Here is a 22,876-nt window from a genome sequence, read left to right as displayed (position 1 = left end):
AAAAACAGAATATTATTTCTTCTTTAACCCATCATTTATTAGCATTTATTGTACGAGTACATATACAATTCTAGCCATTTAGGTTTCGGTCAATGAGCGGATGATGTCCGAATCTCCAGGATCGGTAATGGACAGGGTGCACACGCGGAAGTATTTACCGCAGGCGGTGCCCAGCTCAATGTTGGTGCCGCTGTAGTGCTGAACCTCAGTCTTGGCCAACATGGCGTAGTACTCAATCTCGGATTTCCTGCAAAGGCACAAACCATAATCTATTAGTCATCAATGCCACAATACCAGACAGAATCGCAATCTGAGTGTCAATACAATCAGAAAGAGTCTCTAGTAATAAAAAGATTCGTCAGGGCAGTCGGAATTACGGAATCATCACAGTGTTTTGGTGTGTGTGTTTGAATATTAAATATGTTCAGTCTTACCCCAAGCAGGCGCAACATGTGCGTGTCGTTAATGAAACCACGTGGAGGTGCAGTAGCAAGGCAGAGTCCGAAAACAGTTGCTTGCCCTGCCGCTTGCACTGGCTGAGATGATATTATACTACTCCATAGTTTCCATCAATTTCTTTTGATTGAAATCATATTTCTCAGTCAGCATTAAGCAAGACTCCATATGGTTCCAACAACAGCAACGCATAGCTGTTCATACATACTTGGGTGCAATGGAAATCTACTTCTCGGTAGCATTCTCACCTCAGGGCGGGCGTGTTGCTGGCAATGAGGACCAGCTTGGCCTTGCCTTGACGCAGAGTCTTCAGCGTCTGCTTGTAGCCCAGGCAGTATTTGCCAGATTTCATCACCAGCGCCAGACGCGCATTGGTGCTCTCCAGCGCCTTTTTCTACAAAAACAAATGCAGCGATCAGCACAGATGCACAAAACCATGTTCACCATTTCTCATAATTACCTGTTTCTTAGGGGCAACCATTTTCAATATTTGAATCAAAGAAGCAACTGAGGAAAAACCAACTTTTAGATATTTTCAGACCAGCAAATTTCAGAGCACACCTACCTTCGTCGACTGACAGTGGCAAAAGAAAGAGGCGGCTGCCGGAAACGCGCTCCTGTCATCCGTGCGGGCACTTCAGAGTTGCTTAGTACTCATCGATAGTTGGCAGAGATGTGTTTGTCTTGCGATCGATGTTTTACTCCCTTCGCCTATTCGATATTTTAATAAGAGCCTGCAGAAACCATCGATGACATCGTTGCTACCATCGATATGTTTCTCCAGCTGTAGAGCGAGCACATTGAATTTCTTTGTAAACACAATAATAAATCTAATCTGAAAGAAATGCATCGCAGGAAGACCGCAAAGTCAATAAATAAACCGCCGCCAATTCAGGGACCAGCAAAGAAGGTGGCGGTGGCGGCGCCGGATGCAACGGCACCGGCATTTGACGGTGAGAGCGCCATTCAATTCGAGCTGGAGCTCTGCTGGTGTGTTCAACAGCTGCAGACAGCCCTTGACGGCGGCAAGCTCAGCCAAAAAGTTGGTAGGTTTATCTAGCTCAAGCACAAACATAGATGTGGTCTATAGTTCTCTAAAAACAACCAATTGTAGCCGAAGATACTGCCAAGAACCTTAAAATTCTGACAAGCCAAACGGCGCCACTCATCAAGAAGCGGCAGGTGATGAAGCTCTCCATGGGGGATTACCGGTCCAAAATGCAACAGGAGGAAAGAAAACTGATGCTAGGTGAGAAACTTAAAGATAGAAAATTATTTCAATGTATATATTAAGCCTGATAATGACTGAAATCCCTGTAAGTTTCTTGCCATCCACAACCTATTTGCCTCTCTTTCTGTTCTGTGCTACCGCTCATATTGATGGAAACAATATAACGCTTCATAATAAATTCTATATTGCAGCTTCCAAGCAAATAAAATTCACACCCTCCGCTGACACAAATAAAAAGTCCAGCTTTGTGAAGAAGTCGGCGCTTTTGACATCTGGAAAGGATTTTCGCTTTGAATTTGCTCTGCCCACCGCCACCGATACTAATGAGACTACACAAGAGCCCGCCCAGGAGACGGCATCCCATCCACAGTCAGACTTGTCAACGCTTCGCAGCAGCCTGCAGCAGGAGAGCACGGGGAGCCAGTTTAAATTCAACTTTACCATCGAGGAAGAGCATGCGAACGACATCAACTTTAGCGGCCTAAGACTGAACAGCTGATTGAAATTTGAATAAACTAAATATCAACCAATATGCCTTAGAGTACAGATTGACTGTGCGAATAAAACGCAAGTCTTTGATTCATAAATATCCGTTATACATGCGGGAGTGCGTTTCCATCATATTTTGTATAAGAACCGTTGTATACGACCTGCCGGAATATTCCCGCAATGTGCTCTCTTTTCTGTTTGCAGAAAACTGCAAACTTCGTTGTGTGTGTGATGAGTAAGACCCGATAGAGAGCGAATACACCCACCTTATTTCGTTTCATCATGGATGGCGTATTCCCGCAATGCGCGCTCTTTTCGGGACCTATTTTGCTCAGTGTTCAGTGCTGTGCGAACGTTCGGTAAAATGCCGCAATTGTGCAAAATTTGTCGCTCAAATTCGAGTCGTTTGATTTGCGTACCCAAAGACGGCAAAAAAAGACAACTATGGATAACTGCAACTCAAGTTCAATTAAAAGAGAGCCATAAAATATGTGAAAATCATTTCAATGAAGGTGATTTTCATTATGCATCTGACAGCATGGCAAAGCGCAGGCGTTTGCTACCAAACGCCGTTCCTCGAAGAGAGGAATACTTATATACAGAGGCAATACCCTCTGCTGTCGGTGCGAGTTTCTGTGATTTTAGTTCGCAAACTGAGTGAGTACCATGCACCATGATCGCTATTATTTGTATGATAATTTAGAAACTTTACCAAAATTACAGAAAGGAAGTAATTGAATGCGGAATAGCCCTAGACAATGTGCGACTCAAACTAAAAATCAAAGAATTACAAATGGAAAATGATCGGCTTGTCAGAAAACTACAGAGCCTGGAAAAGTTGGCAAACTCCCTGAAAAATATATTCACCGAGAAGCAAATAAGTAAGCTGGAGAATGGAGGCACACGAATATGTTGGAGCTCCGAAGACATTTCGGCAGGAATTTGTCTGCATGCTGCTGGACCCAGGGCCTATAGGCATCTACTCAAAAAGGGATTTCCATTGCCCTGTATATCCACACTGCACAGATGGTCGCAAACGGTGGAGATAAACCCTGGCCCGTTGCATTTCATATTTGAACTTATGGAGGCAGCTGTTGACCGGGAGAATGAAGACAAACTGTGCGTTTTATGTTTCGATGAAATGAAAATCCGTGTAGCCTGCTCCGCCACAAAGCCGCGCAACTACGTGCAAGTGGCAATGGCTCAGGGACTATGCAAATCTTGGAAGCAGCCCATCTATTACGATTTTGACAAGCCCATGACAATGGACACGCTACACATGCTGATCAAAAGACTGTACACTGCACAATATCATGTGGTGGCAATGGTGTCCGATATGGGCAGCGCAAATTCGAAATTATGGACACAGCTGGGAATATCCACAGGTACGAAGTGACGAAAAGAAATCTCTGGTGTAACCGATGTGCATATGTATTTTTTTTGTTTTAGAAAAAACATGGTTTGAGCATCCCGCTAATGCAGAGATGAAAATTTATGTATTCGCCGATGTGCCTCAACTGGTTAAGCAAATAAGGAATCACTTTCTGGACACTGGACTTGTGGTAAACGGCAATATAATATCCGCTGGGACTGTTAAGCAAGCGATGAACCTTGCCTCTGCTTCCGATTTGTCAGTTTCATGGAAAATAACGGATGAACACTTGAACGTGAATTTCACCGAAAGGCAAAAGATCAAATTTGCCACTCAATTGCTCTCCAGCAACACAGCAAGTGCCATTCGACGTTGCCAGCAACTGGGATTGCAGGTTGATAATGCCAGTGAAACTGCCGATTTCATTACGCTGGCCAACGATTGGTTCGACATGTTTAATGTTAAATTGTCCACAGCCAACTCAATTGCGACCAAGCAACCGTTTGGTAAATCCCTAAATGAGCAGCGTAAGCTGATTGGTGAGATGACTGCAGTCATGTCTGCCTTGAAAGTGCCCAGCTCCAAGCAGAAGCATCCCTTTCAGAAGGGCGTGATTGTCAGCAATACGTCGTTGGATCAATTATTTCAATATGTGGGCACACAATATGGCATGGAGCACTTGATAACTAACAGAATATCGCTGCAGCCTTTGGAGCATTTTTTCGACGCTCTACGGCCAAAGGCTGAGTCAAACGACCATCCAAATCCAATGGAATTCAAATATCGACTTCGGAAATATTTATTATCTAATGGTTTGGGTAAAATTACTTAAATTTAATTACATGTTAACATCAGCTAACGTTTCTATATTATTGTTATACATTTTTCATATGTACATAAATATGTGCATATGTTTGTTAGCTGTTCAAAAATGTATGAAATTTCCTTAGATTTTTTATTTGTGTCCATACAATGGCTATACCTGAAGATAACATATCAAGCCAAAGCGATCGAAACGCCTCATTTATAAATAGATTTAAATGATAATACTAGAAAGTCTCAAAACAGAATGCTTATGAAATTAATAGTTGAACTAAATACGAAAATTTTAATTAAAAAAGAATTTTTAAAATTTTATATTTAAGTACTTACCTTGGTTTTGAGGCCAGAAACTGAAAATGGAAATTAGTCGGTAAAGTGTTGTAGTTGTAAATGAAACAGCAGATAATATGTATTCGAATAATACGATAATCTTTATTCTATTAAAGGTAATATGAAAAATACTCAATATGGAAGTTATATTTTTACTATACATAATACATATACATATATATATATTACATTAATTACCTCTATGCTTATGTACACACGTAAAGGGTTTCTGTTCTTCTGTTGAATTGATTGAATACTCGTATTTGTGTACTGGGTATAGGATATACAAACATACACATTTATAGCACTTTAAATTCAATATATTGTTTTTTTGTTTGTTTTGTTTTTGTCTGTCTGTCTGTTTGTCTGTACATCGTTATTGTATTGTGTTCACTGATATGCATTTTATTTAATTCGAATTTACATTCTTTCTTCTTTTTTTTTTGTTGCTGTTAAACGAACGATACGATATAGCAATCATATGCGAGCGATATGGCAATCAGTACGACGTAGCACACGATAGCTTATTGGAGTCAGAGTTTAGAACATAATTATAGTCGTACATATGTATGTATTGTGTGTATATTTAATTTAAATTTAAATTTAAATTTATTGCACTCTGCTACATACTTCTACTTCTACTTCGTTCGTTCATTCCTTCCTTCCATCCTCTATGTATGTAAGACTCAACGAAAGATGACCAATTGCCAAACTTAAATCACATTATTTTCCATGTCCATTGCTGATTTCACTTAGGCATAAAATATAGTAGATATATATTCCTATATGTATGTAGCATATGCACTCTCGCATAGACACTCATTCAAAAATACATCTGGTACATTTTTCGCAGTATCCCCACGGAGTACGTACAGCTACGAGTATTTGGATTTTATTATGCCGAAACATATAGCACGCATATGGTACATATTGAGCTTAATTTGTGGCGATGATTGTTTTCCCGCCAATGTTTCAGGAATTCATACGATCGATCCCCTATCTTAGAGTCTGGGATCAGTTTTGTGTGTGTGTGTGTGTGTGTGTGTGTGTGTGTGGGTAGGTAGGTAAGATAATGCACATTTAGATTTTTGTTTGGGAAAAAAAGCGCATCAATTGAACAATTTACCTAAAAATATACAAAAGTTACATTCAACATTCATAAATGAATTTTTGTGTTCTAACTACTTATCCAGTTAACGATACCTAAACACACCTTATAAGACGACCAGTGGGTGTAATATAATTTCATTTCATTTCAATTCAATTAATTTAATTTAGTTTGCTTTGCTTTGCTTTGTGTTTGTGTTTTTGGGGTTTTTGCATTTGGATAGGTTTGGGTGTTGGGAGCTTTTGTTGCTCCTCTATGTATATAGAATATGGTACAATATAGTAAACATATGCACACACATACGCGTACGTATATACTCATATATAGAAACATATCTATCTGAGGTATAAAAAGCAGTTTATTATTACAATTATTATTATGTATGTATGTATGTATGTATTTTGTTTGCTGTTTTGTTTGTTTGTTTGTTTGTGGTTCATCTCTCTTAGCTAAATATTGATTAACACCCAATGTTGCTTTTGTTTTAGTTTAGTTAGTGAGTTGCTTCGTACTACAATCTTGACAGATCCGAACTCTAGATTCCTATGAGTGTGTGTGTCTGTGTGTGTGTGTGTGTGTGTGTGTGTGTGTGTGTTTCCATATTGTAAAATATAGTGTATATTTTGTAGTATCTACCATGATGATTCCCGTTCCTATTCCTATTCCTACTCCAGCTGCTATTCTGCTAGGTCTGCTAGGTTTAGGCGTCTTTCCGATACAACTTTTGATCTGTTCCGATCTGATGCTGACTTAGCTTAAGGTTCTCTCAAGTTGGTATGTTTCGCTAGGGTATGGATCTCAGTATCTGTATAGCTGTATCTGTGCCTTACATTGGTATCACAATCACAATAGAAAAGTGCCTAAGCAAGCAATCAGTATTCCTCTTACACATATATGTAAGTACTATTTTTGGTTGTATTCTATACAAGTGAGAGAGAGGGTTGGGGCCATATCCCCACTTACATATGTAGGTATGTATACAGCTTATGGCATGTGGGACATTTGTTAACATTATGTATTATTTTCACACTATTTACTTTACGAGTATGTATGTATGTACATACGTACATTTCTCTGTATAATATTGTACATCAAACACATTCAGAATGGAGACATCATGCATATGTATATACCATATGCACACTAATGCATATATGTATATTGTATATATACCAATACCATACATATATATCTTTATATATATATAAAAGTAAAAAATTTTGTATTTTTTTTTTTTTTTAGTTTTTAGTTTTTTGTTTTTGATAGTTTTTGGATAGCCTCTAATATATCTAGAGAAAAAAAAATGTCCCGTGTCCATACGCTCTTTCGTGTTGCGTGTTGTATCAAATGGGGCGATGTACGTGTGTGATGTATGTATGTACGTATGTCTGTAGGTACTTAAGCACTACTATGATCAGAATACAAAAGCAAGAAATCATTATCACAATTCATTGACGCCTGCCATCCATGGCGGTGGCTCCCAGTGAACGAACAGATGTTAAGTTCCTGGTCCGCACGGATTTCAGGTATGAGCGAATTGCAATTGAAGGCTTATCATTAATTCTGACTTTGATTTTTGACTCTTGATCGTGATCACAGTAGCTGTAGTTAGAAGCTTCTTTAAGGTACTTTAAATGTTTCATTAAATTTCCGTTTTGTCAGTGGTAAGTTTTGAGATACGCACATCTGTGGGATGTGTAGGTACATATTATTCGAATACATTTTTACAAAATGTTTAAAATCTTCCTGCTGTCCTTCCATTTTGTTTGCTCTGTTCTCTTGCATCACTGCACTCTGTTCATTGTTCATTGTATTTTTTTTTTTTCATTCTCAGTTGTAACAAAATGTAAAAAATATTTGCATTAATTACAAATACTACTTAACAAGAAGATCTTTTCTTTTTATATTGTAATCTATATGTATGTATATATGTGTAGATGCACTGGCATTAACTCTAAGGTTTCTGTCTGCATGTGGGAGAGAGTACTTTTTCTTATACACACACATTGTACATATGTTTGTCTGTCTGTCTGTCTATCTGTTTTGTTAGTTGGTTTGTTTGTTTTTTTGCTTGTTGGTTTGCTTGTTTGTTGGTTGATATCTTGTTGCCCCTACACATTAATCTATATATTCGATCTATATATATATATATATATATATATATATATTTTCCATTAAACTATTATACAATTATACATCAAGATGTGTCAGCCATTAAATTCGGGAGAAAGAAATTTATACACCTATTACAAACATACACATATGCATGCATGCATGCATCCGATATATCCGATGAGATATTTACATCAATAATTTCTATGTGTATTCTGTGTGTGTGTGTGTGTGTGTTTTCGTTTGGGGGATTTCATTCATATGGATATTAAATAAAAATGCTCATTTGGTTTTGGTTTGATTTTCTTGGTTTTTTTTTGTTTGTTTCTTTCTTTCTTTTGCAACATTTTTCGTTCCGTTTCGCATTGTTTTGGTTTTGTTTTGGTTTTGTTTAGTTTTGTTTTGAAAATTAAAGTAAACATTCATACTATATAGCACAAGGTATTTTTCACGTAAGCCCATATAAAAAGTATAAAATTTTTTGTTTGTTTTTACTTTACTTGATTTATCAAAAATTACAAATGTTCATATAAAAATAGATATACATACAATATAAAAAAAATATGAAGTCAAATAGTAATACATACAATATAACACACAAATGAAAAAGAGTTGTTTATAGTACTCATATATTTTGTTTTTGTTTTTGTTTTTGTTTTTCTTTTGGTTTTCCTTTTAGAACCTCTTCCACGTCTCTGGTGGTGTGCTTTCCATTTGCTTGCTGGATATAATGGTTTATGGTTAGAGTCAACGATCATCCGCATTATCCGCATTGGGGTGGACTTTAGTTGGCTTGGATAACTCGAATGGTTGGGGTCCAATATTCTAGTGATCACTTGTATCGTATCATTCAACTCGCTAGAATATCCCAACCACTTACAGTCGGTAGGTTACAGTCGCGGGAGGAAGGCAGGGGCGCGGCACAAAACATTTGTTGAGCATCTGGGCAGGGTACTGATCTTCGGGCTCATTCGAAATTGATCGCTTCCCAGACGCCCAACGCTTGTATGGCTTCTATAGGGTATGGGCATGGGGGGGTCTGCAAGTTTCCATTTCCATTTCCAATTCATTTCTCTTCTCTCACACCTTTTGCTTGTTGATATCAAAAATGAGCTTATCTCTTAATTTTAGAACTAATTAAAAACTTAATGTCATAAGTTGATCCAGTTGATGGATATTTAAATATATGCATGTATATATGTATATATATATGTATGTATAACAATTAAAAACAATTAGTTTGAGAAATTCTATTTGATTTCCTTTTAAACATATATTGTTTTTGTTTTGTTTTGCTTTTGTTGTCTTGTGTGTCTTTGTTTTGTTTTGTTTTATACCACCTGTGTGGTTGTGTCTGTCAGTGTCTGTTGTGTCTGTGCAGTTCCTGTACATATATGCAGCTATATATGTATTTAGTATATCTATACTCTAGGCTTTTTAGAAGAAAGAAACTTCACTTCGAATTGAATAACAAAATATAAATATTTGGTATATATATGTATACCTGTCCGTAGGGGTGCTAACTAATGAACTCTCTCTTTATCGCTCTCTCTCTACTCCCATCCCATAAATAGCCCATAGCCCATGCACAAGATGTGGCTCCGGTCTGTCTATCTATGGGTATGTCTTTCGCTATATAGTACCTACATTTGTAGCCATCCTAGAATTGACTGGCTGGCTACGAATGAGCATCGTAAAAAATATGAATTTATACATTTTCCTATAAATACGGGGGAGGGGGGAAGTGGGAAGGGGTTGGTGGCCATTCTACACAGTCTGATTGAACGGGTGTCTAAGGGTTCTATTGGGTAGGTTCGTCATCTAATATACCATAGCATTTCATAATCATATTTACAACACAAAAACGAGAGGTGTACACAATCCAAAATGTATATATAGCTAAACGGATCCTATTTTTGGTTTGAATTTATGGGTCTTCTTCATCTATTTTGTTTTTGTTTTGTTTTGTGACTCAAAATGTTTTAACAATTGGATCGGTTGGTGCCTGGCTCTCTGGGGGAACCCCCCAGTTAGACCCAATAATTAACACTATTATATAACTATGTGGCGGAGTTTTCGTTTAAATCTAGATTCTATTGTTCTGCCTCTTTAGCTGTCGGTCGGTCGGTTCTACGGTCTCGGTGTTGCCTCTCGGCCTTGGGGTTGGTATGTCTCTTGCTGCTGCTGTTGGTTATTGTGGCTGGGGCTGAAGGCAGGCCTAGTTGGCCACCAGCAGCTGCTGGTAAGATGATCCAGTGCCGTAGAACGAGTTGATCCCATCAATCAGATTGCTGGCCGTTGAGGATTCTGTCTGTTGCTGCTGCTGCTGTTGCTGCTGCTGATTGACCCCCGGGCTGGCGGGACCGGCTGTGGCTGATGTGTCTGCAACACCAGCAGCAGTTTGGTTGGCCATCGCAGCCACTGGTGGCGTGGCAATGGGACTGTTGTCTGGCGAAGAGTCCCCAGCACCTGCACCAGCTCCAGCTCCAACTGCGACTGTTGCTGCTACCCCCTCATCGATGATACACTGATCGGCCTCCAGGCCATATGGACAGCTGTCGTTGTCCATTTGCCCGCCTAGCGGCTGCTGCTGCTGCTGCTGCTGCTGGGACAGATGCTGGCCGTTGGGAAAGTAGCAAGCCTCCATGTAAGTACTGTACTTGGCTGCACCACCCACGGGATTGACGTGTGGATGACCGGCAAACATGGCCATGTTGGCATCGCCATTGAAATGTGGCTCGTAGAGATTCCGCTGGCCATTGAATGGCGGATATAGGCCCATGACCACGCCGGGATAGTAGAAGTGGTCACCGGCTACACCCCCGTTGGCCATTTGGCCGCCCAGTGCCAATGGATTGGGCGAGATCGAGCGTGCTGGCGACACAGGGTCCAGGGCGGCATAGCCCTGGGACGAGACGACCCCATGGCCGTGATGCATCTGCTGCTGTATGGCCCGCTGCTTGATGTAGTTTGAGAACTCTGTGGGCGACATGCGGTACGCGCTGCTGCAAATGAACAAATGGATAAATGTGGCATGACATCAGTGGCATCAGTGGCATCAGTGGCATCAGTGGCACAATGGCCAGTGCCTTACCTGTTGGCCCGCTTCGAGCTGGTCTTTAGCTTGGTGCTGCCGAATTTCGTCTGGGCAAAGGTGGCGGTCGTGAAGGTCAGTGGCGCCTGTGGTGCACGCTGCAAGTACGCCGATGCTGTGCCGCCCCCAGCTGACGTATTGCCGTGAGCCGGCGCCTGAGTTGTGGCCTGTGGCTGCCCCTGACCCTGAGCCGGTGCCGAGCCACTGGACGAACCGGAGGCGGAGCCACAGCTGCCCTGGCTGGCATTGCTGGCATTGCTGGCATTGCTGGCATTGGGATTGGGGCTGCCCTTATAGGTGGGCGACCCAGAGGCGGCCGAGTGTGGCGATGAGCCCGACTGTGGCATGGGCACCGGCAATGACTTGGGGCTTAAGCTCAGATTGGTCAGGGTCGTGTTGACCACATCGATGGGTCGAAAGCATTGGGCCTCCGGATTGAACGTCTTGGTGACCTCACGATCTGCCGATCGGCTATCCTCGTGATTCTCATTGTTCTCCGTGTAAAGAATCTGCAGCATAAAAATCAGATTAATGGCAGATTATTCTGTGTCTGGCGGGGCATAACACTTTGTTTTTTTTTTTTGGTACCTTTACGGCTCCCTTCTCGCCAACGCGAAAGGACACCTCGCCGGGATCCATCCACACGGACAGCTCGTGGGGCAAATTCTCTAATACATCGCTGATGGGCACACCGCTCTCCCGTGCCGCACGCTCCAGAACCGAATCGATGGCATCACCGGTCTTCAGGCAACGATAAGCGGAACCCTGCAACAACAACAACAACAACAACAACAACAAAATAATAATAATCATTCCATTGCTGAGGAGAGATATTTTTTGCATACCTTGAATGGCTTCTCCGGGTACCAGTGTCCCTGGAATTTGTCGCGCAACGCCTTCTCCAGCTCCTCGCCGAATATGTTCACCCGTCGGCGAGGCAGTTTATTGTACAGATAGGAGATGACAAAATTCAGGGCCACCTGGATTTCAATATGCATCTTGGCAGTCGCAAAATTGTACCCTGCTCCGCCGTACCCCGTTTCCTTTCGACGACCTCTTCCCCCCGTTCACTGTGCACTGTGCCACTGTACACTGCTTACTGGCTTATTCGATTCTCTTGAGTCGTGTACGAGTATATGTATCTATATATGTATATATATATATATATTTATGTATATGCATATATCTAGCTGATTGATCAAACGCACATTTATGAAAATCCCAACTCAATTTTGGCTCTGAAGTTTCAGGCGATATAAGAAGTGTTTTTTTGTTTTGTTTTTTTTTGGGAGTCTGAGTCTATGTTTCGTTTTTCCGTTTGTGTATTTATCTCAGAGAATTGAGTGTGTGTTGTGGAGTCCTTAGATCCTAAGTGTATTATGTCTTATGTATTTACAGAGCATCGCCCATTAAAAGGGTCGATTATGTGTGCATATGTTTGTGTATGTGTGGTGTGTGTGTAGTGTGTGTGGTGTGTGTGGTGTGTGTGGTGTGTGTGGTGTGTGTGTGTGGGCGTGTAAAGTAATTGCTAATGGCTTTGTCTGAGTCGGTTGCTAGTTAGTTATTTCTCTGTCTTTAGCTGTCTTTGATTTATGGCAAACGTTGATCCGTTTCCCTCTGTCTCCCACCTAGTTCGCCTCCATGGGTGGTGTCTCCTCAGAGTGCTGCAATTCTATGACAAGTCGTGTGTCTGTGTCCGTAGCTGGGAAAAATAGAAATAAGCAAACAATTAGAGACTTAGTCAGTGGATCAGCTATCGGCTTTGCATCTGCTTCCAATTTTATTTTAGTAAATTAATTCTACGCATTACAGCGCAGAAAATGCGTATTTTTCGGTACTAAAAATATAACAACACAAATCCAGGACTCAGTCCTTGACAGCACTGACATATATCTCCCACGAAAGAGGCATCAAAAATTTTAATTTGATTTCTACTTGAAAAAGCTTTCTTTTTCTTTTATTTGATGCCAAGAAAAAAAGACTGTTCCTAGCGTTATTTCTTTATGTATGGCTGCCTCCGCACAGATCTGGAAACCTTCTTGAAGACTATCCGTTCGCTTAGGGAACATTTGTACAGGGTGCTTGGGGCAAACCCTGGGGCATCGTAACAGCACTGCTTGCTTGATTCACATTTGACACACAGACACAGCAACCACATGAATATACTTATATATTCAAATAAAATAAAAACATTAAAAAAAAACCCCCACATATACACACACACACAGTGAAACACGTAACACAGAGTTGCGTTCCATTAAAAAGAGTTCCGAATCCGATTTGGCAGTAGAGAGCGAGGGGAGCAGCGATGAAGCGAGCACGCAATGACACGGACGTGAACATGAAGAAGAAGTCGATACGTTCCCGGTTCAAAAAACTGGTGCGTGCGGTGATTATGAACCAGCATTGGCTGATCGATGCCGAGGATCAGGGCATCTCGATGAACGTCAAGAAGAACGTGGCTTTGCTGGTGCGGCAGAAGAAGAAGCGGGGCATGATCACCGTAGCGGTAAGTAAGCGCACACCGAACACCGAACATCAACTCACGCGCTCGGGCAATCGATTAATCGATTAATCGATGACTGCAGGAGAAGGCGCTGTTGCGCACACTCCCTTGGGCGCGTACCATCGAGGATCGAAAAAAACTGTGCATGGTCTTAGCCGGACTAGCATGCTTCGCCAAGATCCCTCCGGTAAGCACTCCAAACGAATTTCATCCAAGTTTTAACGCAATTCTGCGCTCTGTTATCTCTAATGCAGAAAATCAGGGCTCGCATGGTGCCGGTAATTAAGTTATTGTCCATTAATGAGTCACGAGTTCTAATCAAAGAGGGGGACTCGCCCATTACCGTGTATTTCATACTGAACGGCGAGGTCGAAATGAAAAAATCCGAATACAATAAGGTAGCTTCCCCCCCCCCACAAAATCCTTAACATGGCATTTAGTTTGTGTCTCACATAAATCTCTTTCTAAAGGTCACAAAAGAAATCACTGAAGTATCCATTGCCATATTCGGTCCGGGCGACTGTATCGGAGAGGTGGAAATGGTTGAGGATTGCCCCAGAATGAACACATTCACGACACTGTGTAAGCTCTGCCCTGAGATAAACATTGCAAGTAGATTGAACTTATTGGCTCTTTTTTGTTCAAGCAAATTGTGAGATATTGGCCATATACGATAACGATTACAATCGAATTCTGAAGCCGTTCATGGAGAAGCAATGGAACGAAAAGAGGCTAGCATTGCGAGCCTTTGACTACTTTAATTTTCTGGATGAGGATCAGATACGACGTGCCTGTATGTTCGGCTCTGTGGTGCAGTATGATCCTCTGGAGACGATCTATGTCGAGGACAAGGGCTCCTTGAGTATGGTGCATTTTATTTTGAGCGGCGAATGCGTCATCCTACAATGCCTAAACATCAGGGTGGATATATATCTTATATATAACTTATATATATTTATCATAAATCCTTGATTTGATTGCAGATCGGTAACCGCAAGGGCAAGACTGTTATTGATCTGACCGATATCGAAAAGGATAACGAGTCTAAGTCAATGTTTCACGAATCAAAGAACTCGTCCTACGCTCCGGAATACTCGTATTTGGATATTCAGAATTTGTTGGCCTCAACCTCGTCGGAGGAGGCCGAGTCGAAGGGCCTAAAGAAACAAGCGGTATGCCATCCATTGCTAGGCGTTTCGTGTGACTTATTCTCTTTCGCTACGTACTCTGTAGATGCGCAAAATGGGCCTGAAAGAAATCGAAGCATATTGTGGCATGGGTCAGGCCAGTTTCCTTCAGAAGCACTCACATCGAAAGAAAACCATAATGCAGGCGAAAAGATTAACACATAAAACACCAAGGCACACCAGGAATACCAGGAAAACCGGTACTACCGAGGAGGAGATTGAGGATGACGAAGAGGAGGAGGAACTGTTTGATTATGAGGATTTTTTTGAATATTTCAGCGAGGAGGTATCCGCTGAAACAGACTCCGATGCCATTGAGTCCTCGAGCTCGGGCTCGAAGCGAAAAACACTCGTCTCCCAAACGTCATCGAAGCGCGCAACGATCTCACAATCGTCAATCAAGCGTCGAACACTTCAATCCGCAACTCAATCCTCGAAACGTTTAGGCACAATCTCATCCGAAATATTTACGGCCAGCCCCTCCGCCCGAACCATATTGAGCGAACTTGGTTCGGATGCGACACTTCTCTCTACGTTGCACGTAAGTCCCAAAGACACACACACACACACACACACACACACACGCACTGTTCTCACTCACTTTCACTGCCCTGGGGGTGGGGGCCATCCGCACAGGATCCGATTAAGACCCATTTTATAGACGTGGGCTCGCTCACATTCGGCAGCATCTTTGGCCTGGGCGAAAAGATGGAGCACCGTGTGATAATGGCCCGTACTGTGGTCCAGTGCCTGGTCCTGCCGCGCTTCTGGCTGCTGGAGGATGAACAGAATCCGGGCAATATCTGGCAGCGTCGCCGCTTCTACTTTGAGTGCAGTGTGCCCTCGCGGCAGGCCCTGTTCGAGGACTACCTGAAGACACGGCGCTGGGACAAGTTCCGACGTGCCTACATCCAGAGCACTCTGGACCCCAACTCGAAAAGCAATATGACACAGGAGGAGGACATACCCATTATATGTCGCATTGTGGAGACCAGCGATGATACATAAGTGCTCGGCTCGGCTCTGCTCTGCTCTGCTCGGCATCCTCCCACGCAGGCAAGGCAATGAATGCATTTACCATTCTCTCCATTCTCCAAATTCTCCGTTTTATACCCATGTAAAATAATGTAATACTCATATAAAGCAGCCTCGTATATGTATTGTTTCTTTCTGTGTGTGTGTGTGTGTGGTGTATGTACATCGCCAGCCTTATGTATTATTGCAACTTCCTGCAACAGTTTTGGAGCTACACATACTATATTTGGTGCTGGAGCTCTTCCTACGTCATTCGGATCAACACTTCCCCTGCACTACACTGCACACGCCCACGCGCCATGCAAATGCGTGTCTATGTAGGTTAACTAAAGAGCGAGAGAGAGAGAGAGAGTGCTTTCCCCTTTAAAAGTGGTACAGCAAGCCGAAGTGCATTCGTAACTATAACTGGAGCAACGAGCGAGCTTCCCACGCAAAGCTTACACCCTTCCACCCTCTCTCTCTCTCTCATGCTCTCTCAAGGCTCGTCGGTGCGTGCGGATAAAAATAAACTTAAAGCCGAAGAGACAGAGAGAGAGAGAGAGAGGGGGGGACAGAGCTTGAGCTTGCTCTCTTGCTCTTCTACTACTACTGCGTCGAGCAGCGGGTGCGCAATGACATATAAACGACCCCGAGAGTAGCACATTTCACACACCCACACTTGATTTATGCTGCTGCAAGCTGCTGCTGCTGCTGCTGCTGCTGCTGCTGCTACTGCTACTGCAGCAGCTGTGTAGGTGCACCAGGGCACACAGCTCGTTTATGTGCTGCTTAGATATACATACTCGTAGTATATACAACTAGCTGTGTGTCTTTTTTAAACCATCTGAAGGCCACACACATTGAAATCCTCAAGCTTCAAGCCCGCGCAACTGAAAGCTTATGTTTTCCTTTCACGAGAGTGTTTCAAGTACTACATACATGTACACATATATCGTACATATGTACATACATATATAAATGGGAAATGCCAAAAATAGCCAGCTAGCTAGCCAATGCAATACATCATCCCCACAAGGGGAAAAGGCCATTTGCCCAAACGGTATTTCAATGCAGTGGAGAGCTTGAGCTTGAGAGCTGGCGAACAACATAGCGCATTGGGTAAAAGGTCAAAGGTGATGCTTGCAACAATATTTGTTGAATCCGGCAGTGCGTCAAGTGTTTCATAAGAGTTTGTACAGATCTGCTGGAAAAACTGTACTACTGTATGGATATGATATAATCTCAAACAAGTTTTTTCACTGTTTGCATAAAGATTTGGGGATGTCCTGAGCAATCGCATACTGTTTTTTGCGATTTTTTTTCCATATTCTTGGGAATCAAACAAGTGTTTATTTGACTATCCCAAGCATAGGATATCCTTCATTCTTTTTATTTTCAGATAAAACTGTTATATTGGCGAGTTTTAAGACCTTAATTAGGTATTTGTAATAATGTTCACTACATTTTAAAACTTTATCTTAAATCTTTTTTTTTATGGCGAGTCTGAACTTTGAATTTAGTAGGAGCTTTAAAATCGCACAAATCTTTGGGGATTTCATTGCAGAATTTTCGTTAATTCTTTAATTTTTAAAAATGTTCTTACAAATTCTGCAAAATTACAAAAAGTATACATTAATACATATACTTGTGTATGTACAACTATGCTTTCGTATGAAGCACTTTAAGTAAAGCTAATGTTGTACGATACACATCTTAGCGTAAGCCGGATAAGTGTCTATGATTGTGTGTGGGAGGCTGTAGCTCTGCCTTTGGGGGGAAACTTTCGAGTTAATTGAATTTCTTCATAAACTAACAAGGTTAACTAGTTTGGCATTGCAGACTAGTTGCGGGATTGACGCAAATTAGCTGGATTTTGGACGATAACCTTGACATTAGACTAAGGAGTGAGTGGGTAGCGGGCCTGGGGGCCGGCGGTTAACCCAGTTCGGAGCTAAGATCATTCCATGGGGAAGCACGACTCGACTCTTGATGACGTTAAAGGTGCACAAATGTTGCACATTATGTATGGCACTCACATACCCCCTACAAACATATGTATATATTATATTCCATCCACTGCATGTGCATGTCCATGTTCATATGCATGCGATTGTGTACGCGTGTGTGTGTGTGCTTGGAAAGTGAACTTGAAAAAGCTCTAGTTTCACTTTTATGCTTGGTACATAGGACGCGCACGCTGGCAGAGCGACGACGACACACATCTTTATCTTTAATGGCAGTGTGACAACAGCAACAGCCCTGAAGGGGAAACCTATGGGATAGTCCTCAGGTGGGGAGAGGCGCGTAGGACTCTTCTTTTGGACTCTTCAATGTTTATTTATATTCAAGCACACCCACACAAACACACAACATACATACACACACAGCGATATAAAGGAGCTGCGACAGCGTCATACCGTTTAAATCAACCTTTAAAAACTGTTGGCCCAGATTTTATTGATTTTGCATTGCAAAGAGCGACCCGAGCCCCCCCCCCCCCCCCCCACCCCCTCATTCACGAGTGCAACAGCGCACGCGACATACAATATACGGGGGAGAGTGGGGAGAACACACAGGCAGAGATACAGACAGAGTGAGAGAGAGCTTGGAGCCAGAACCAGAGAGCACGCATCAGACAGCTGCTATTATAAAGAGAGAGAGAGAGAGAGCGAGGAGGAGGAGAGAGTGCCAAATGACCGTTGTTATTGTTATTCCCGTGTTTACGTTCCCCATCGTGTGAAATCTAGAAATGTTAAACAGTCAGACTGCCGCCTCTGTTATAAGGGATTGGAATTATTACCCATCTGTGCACAGGACATGCTCCTCAAGTATGTACATTACATATGAAGTAGGACTCTTAGGTAGGGGGCTTTAATGGAATCACAGACTTTAATGGGGGAACTGTGTGGGAAAAGTACAGCTGTAATACCCCCACTTAAACCCCCGTCTAACTGCTATCCACTGTGTACCCATTGAAGTCTTTGAAGCATGCATAAGTAACGAGTATAATTATATTTTATCGTAATTAGCTCTGTATGGAAGAATCTTAATTGAATGAAAAGAAAACCTTTAGATGTTTACAGGACATTTCTGTGTTTAATATTTCCATATATTTACCACGTATGTACCTGAGAGATATGTATTTGAAATACTAAAACAGAAACTTAAAAAAAAAAAAAACTATGGGGTAGCACTGCCACGGTGGAAAGTAAACGATAAGAAATATGCATGTACCATCCGTTCTTATCAAAGCTCGTTATTGTTATTTGATAAAAAAAAAAAATAATTAAATAGAGCTATGTACGGTACGTATACGGTACCGTAAAAGGTCTGGCTTTTATTTATAAACGAGCCATCGAATTGCCATATATTTCGGGTGTATAAACGTATCCAATGTTCTGTTTAAAAATTTGACCTTTGAAAAGCGCGTGGGAGTTGTGCGGAAATTCTAGTTAAATATTATTAATAGCGCTTTGCTACCGAATTTGGTTTTACTTATGGAAACATTGACTGATGAAAGGTTCAAGCTGGAGCAACTTTCAATTGAAGGGTGTCTATCCATATTTAAATTTGAATGTAGGTTAATTTGAAACATATTTTAAAGGCATGTGAGCCGAAAAATTTAATTGTGCTGATGTGCTTGCACATAATGCCTCAATTTGCTTGAATAATACAAGATTTCTACTCTTTGGTCGCAAATTTCTTTCCATTTGTATTTATAGCATATTTTTTGGAGCATTTAGTGTCCATATCAGATCTATTAATTGCTTGCTCTTATCGATTGAAAGATCAGGCTCAAAGCAAGCAAAGCATTTATCGCTGCATTTAGTGCGGTAAATGCCAATTGGCCGGGGCGGGGCCCATGGTTGTTGTTTTGCCATTAGGCAAATTTAATTCAATTACGTTCAGCCGTCGATTTCGAATGCTACGACGATAATCAGCAGTTAAGGGCATTCGCGATACGGCCAGACGCAGCCTTCAAATTGCTTGTTTGCACATAATTAGACCCCTCTCTCTCTCTCTCTCTCTCTCTCTCGCTCGCTCTTCCTCGCACGCTTTCCCACTCAGCTGACACAAATATATATTCGTACGTAATAGGTATGCATTATGTAGGGGAGAGGAGAGGAAGCGAGCACAGAGCACAGCACAGTGTGTCAATTTATTGCGGTTGTTTGTTTGCGTTTCTCATTTGTGTTGCTTCTATTTTTGTGTTACCCTTTGAAGGAGGGTATTACGATTGCAGCAGATGCTTGACATCGCAGAGCAGGAAGCATTTCTGACCATAGAACGAATGAAGCTCTTATTTTTTAAGCCGGCTGTGTAACCACTTTAACAAAACTGCATGCAATGTTTGGTGCATAATCTTAAAAGGAAACCAAACCACGCTACCAAAAGATGGGTAGAAGAAAGCAATCTTTGTGTGAAGAACACAAATTTATCAAGCTAATAATTTCATAGGTCAATACAATTTGATGAAATCGGACGACTTTATCGTGGTACTTCTGGGTGTGCAAGGGTATCAAAAGCATCGGCATTCGACTCTGGCCTTCCCCCTCTTGTTTTCACATGTCGCTGTGTAATCCAGTTCACATGTCGCAGAAAACAAAAAACAATACAAAATTGCTGTTACATCACTGACACTGGGAGGGAGGGGAGCCAGAGAGAGAGGGAGATCAAAAGTGCTGACTGCACTCTTAACCGTTTCAAAGCTGGAGCCAGAGCCATGAGCAATGAAGGGGTAATAATGGCAAATCAAACGGGTTGCCTGATTACATAAAGTTCTATGCTCTCACTCTGTGTTTTTGTCTCTTCTTTTACTGTCATCTTTTGCTTCCTTCCGTTTTGCTTCTACACACACACACACACACACACACCACTAATACTATATTCTCACACACAAACACACACTCTCAAAGAAATAACAAAATTACAAACAATGAATGCTTGCATAATGATTTTAGGTTATTATAATCCCAAACTAATCAAACGCACCGCCATGCCACGCACACACTCACGCACTTTGAAACTTTGGGGCATACATACGTTCACGGATGCAGTAATTCATATTACAAGATCACGAGAAAAAAAAGACACTAAATAATTTGTACTTAATGTCAGCAACATTTTCCACCGACTAGCCCGAGCGCCAAGGCAGTTTAGCTCTCAATTTCCCATGCCGCTGCTACTGCTATCCAAAGTATATTGAATGGAAGGTATGGCAGTTCAACCAACACTGGGGTTGCCCAGTGTTTTGGTCACTCACAGAAAAGTGTGGAATGTAATTTACACTGCAATTGAATCATTTGCGACCAGCAATAAAAACTTTATGGGGAGAAAACAAGCATGAATACTCTCGCTTAAGTAATAATTTGCGGCACATAAAACAGCTAAAAAAAATATACCGTTGACTTTGTGATTCATTAAGCTGCGCTCAGGGACGACCCTACCCCATCTTTTAATATAACTTTTTTATATCAGAGCGCGAATGACATACAGAGAGAGAACTCACGCGAGAGCAACACCCACGCATACCAAAGACAAAGCACGCACACATACACACTTTCTACCACCAAACACCCTCCCCCTGCTTAACCCCATCTACCGTTCGACATGGCAAAACTTTTGGCTCAAGAAATTTTTGCCTGTGTCAAAACAACACAAAACAGCTGATCGAATGGGTTTGTGTCTGTGTGTGTGTATACATACGCGTGTGTGGCTGTTGAGCGACTTATTGAAATTCCTTTTTGTCTTCCTTCTTTCTCTACTTTTACCCGTTTTTGAGAAATTTGTGGGAGAAATTTCTTTTTGTCATTGAGATATTGTACAATTTCTTAATTTTAATGCACATTTCAGCACAGTTTGAAAACACCATCAGCTGTTCATACGGTAGGAACGCAACTCTTTACGTCACGGAAAAAAAAGCACACAAAAATAATGAAAGCACATGATTTTCTCGTACGTTAAGTTTATCTTTGAATGCCCGAAAACACAAACACAGACTGGCACACTCGTAAATGGAAACGACAAATAGATTCCCAAACGGAATATCTATTAGATATACATACATACATACGTATATATGTACATATGTATGTACTTGCACATACAGCACATACAGTTGGTAAATATTTATATCTATTTTGTTGTATGCTGAAATGTCAAATGACGATGGGGCTTTTGCTAGCTGGGCTTCTGGGCACACTCTGCTCTGCCTACAGCTGCAGTCAATGGGGTTTTTTCTGGTCTCTAGCCACGAAATTCCCCCTCAAAAACGAATTGTAGATTCTATGTACATGATGTATGCAACGGTAAATGCTTTCCCCTACTCCTCGTTTCTTTTTTTTTGGTTTTGCATCCATCAGCTGTCAGCCAAGAGAGAGGGAGGGAGAGAGCGAGATACTGCTGCTCCCCCTGTAGCTGCTACGCACCCAATTGCGTGAGAGAGAGAAACAGCTGTGTTGTGCTCGCTCTTGGGAGCACAAACTGGAGCAGGAGCAGTTCCACACTGCCCTACTGAGCTGAAGGGGCGATAACGAAAACGAAATGAAAACTCACAACACCGAACACTGATGTGATGTGTACTTTCCCCGCACTGACAATATATTTATATGTAGGTATGTATATGTATATATCCATGTACCCCTACTTTTGGCATTTCCATCTCAATTATTGTTATTGCCTTTGTGTGTGCGTGTATGATAGTTATCCAGCCGTCGTATATACTTACATAGCACATATGTATGTATGTACAATGTACATATCTTTGCATCTTTTTGATGATTTAAAAGTCTTATTTAAACATTGCAGTTTTATGTACCGAATTCTATTTGGTGATTGATTGATTGGGATGATGCTGCTGCTGCCTGATGACGATGATGATGAAGCGTAGCACGGGTTGTATAATCCTCGATTTATTCCAATTGCAGCTGCAATTGTTCTTCTGTTTAGTTCCGTTCCGTTCCGTTGTTGTTTTTTTTTTTCGTTTTTGAATGTTTCTATTTATTTTGTAATTTTTGTGTGGTGGTGCCCGTTACTTAATGGGTATCGCGCGCGCCAACAGCAAAACGCCGTGTGAACCGTCCGTGGTTCTTGAAAATCCCGTTGTAGTAAGGTTTGGGGCCCGAGAATACGAAGGCAGCATACACACGAACACAC

At 41.7% G+C, this 22,876-nt stretch overlaps 4 protein-coding genes across 7 annotated transcripts; 2 read left to right on the top strand and 2 right to left on the bottom strand.

Moving 5' to 3' along the window:
- Positions 1 to 15: 15 nt before the first annotated feature.
- On the bottom strand, positions 16 to 1,079 carry LOC111065268 (60S ribosomal protein L30). Its single transcript, XM_022353352.2, has 4 exons — positions 1,022 to 1,079; positions 917 to 963; positions 705 to 850; positions 16 to 247 (listed from the first exon to the last, which is right to left on the bottom strand). The coding sequence occupies exons 2-4, from the start codon at positions 935 to 937 to the stop codon at positions 79 to 81; spliced, it is 336 nt and encodes a 111-aa protein (XP_022209044.1). The 5' UTR covers positions 938 to 963; positions 1,022 to 1,079; the 3' UTR covers positions 16 to 78.
- Positions 1,080 to 1,218: 139 nt separating this feature from the next.
- Positions 1,219 to 4,822, top strand: LOC111065350 (UPF0488 protein CG14286). Of its 2 annotated transcripts, XM_022353470.2 has the most exons (4): positions 1,219 to 1,502; positions 1,571 to 1,705; positions 1,879 to 2,833; positions 2,900 to 3,561. In XM_022353470.2, exons 1-3 carry the CDS (start codon positions 1,301 to 1,303, stop codon positions 2,184 to 2,186), a joined length of 645 nt encoding a protein of 214 aa, XP_022209162.1. In that variant the 5' UTR covers positions 1,219 to 1,300; the 3' UTR covers positions 2,187 to 2,833; positions 2,900 to 3,561. The 2 variants fall into 2 exon arrangements, with proteins under 2 accessions (XP_022209162.1, XP_041451514.1); XM_041595580.1 differs by lacking the exons at positions 1,219 to 1,502; positions 1,571 to 1,705 and adding an exon at positions 3,626 to 4,822 and having other exon boundaries at positions 2,482 to 2,833.
- Positions 4,823 to 8,564: 3,742 nt separating this feature from the next.
- On the bottom strand, positions 8,565 to 22,793 carry LOC111065248 (protein Tob1). 3 transcript variants are annotated; one of them, XM_022353312.2, is made up of 6 exons: positions 22,449 to 22,793; positions 12,223 to 12,716; positions 11,860 to 12,156; positions 11,603 to 11,779; positions 11,015 to 11,523; positions 8,565 to 10,925 (listed from the first exon to the last, which is right to left on the bottom strand). In XM_022353312.2, exons 3-6 carry the CDS (start codon positions 12,010 to 12,012, stop codon positions 10,139 to 10,141), a joined length of 1,626 nt encoding a protein of 541 aa, XP_022209004.2. In that variant the 5' UTR covers positions 12,013 to 12,156; positions 12,223 to 12,716; positions 22,449 to 22,793; the 3' UTR covers positions 8,565 to 10,138. The 3 variants fall into 3 exon arrangements, with proteins under 3 accessions (XP_022209004.2, XP_022209003.2, XP_022209005.2); XM_022353311.2 differs by lacking the exon at positions 22,449 to 22,793 and adding an exon at positions 20,765 to 20,871; XM_022353313.2 differs by lacking the exon at positions 22,449 to 22,793 and adding an exon at positions 15,309 to 15,596.
- Positions 13,166 to 15,869, top strand: LOC111065247. The gene is made up of 8 exons (XM_022353310.2): positions 13,166 to 13,523; positions 13,603 to 13,707; positions 13,775 to 13,918; positions 13,991 to 14,102; positions 14,167 to 14,441; positions 14,504 to 14,692; positions 14,754 to 15,248; positions 15,344 to 15,869. The coding sequence occupies exons 1-8, from the start codon at positions 13,323 to 13,325 to the stop codon at positions 15,713 to 15,715; spliced, it is 1,893 nt and encodes a 630-aa protein (XP_022209002.2). The 5' UTR covers positions 13,166 to 13,322; the 3' UTR covers positions 15,716 to 15,869.
- Positions 22,794 to 22,876: the final 83 nt, after the last annotated feature.

This window comes from Drosophila obscura, unplaced genomic scaffold, assembly GCF_018151105.1.
Source record: "Drosophila obscura isolate BZ-5 IFL unplaced genomic scaffold, ASM1815110v1 contig_73, whole genome shotgun sequence".
Taxonomy (NCBI): Eukaryota; Metazoa; Arthropoda; class Insecta; order Diptera; family Drosophilidae; genus Drosophila; species Drosophila obscura.
The sequence above is the reverse complement of the archived record's forward strand: the minus strand, read 5'-3'. Positions and strand labels throughout refer to the sequence as shown.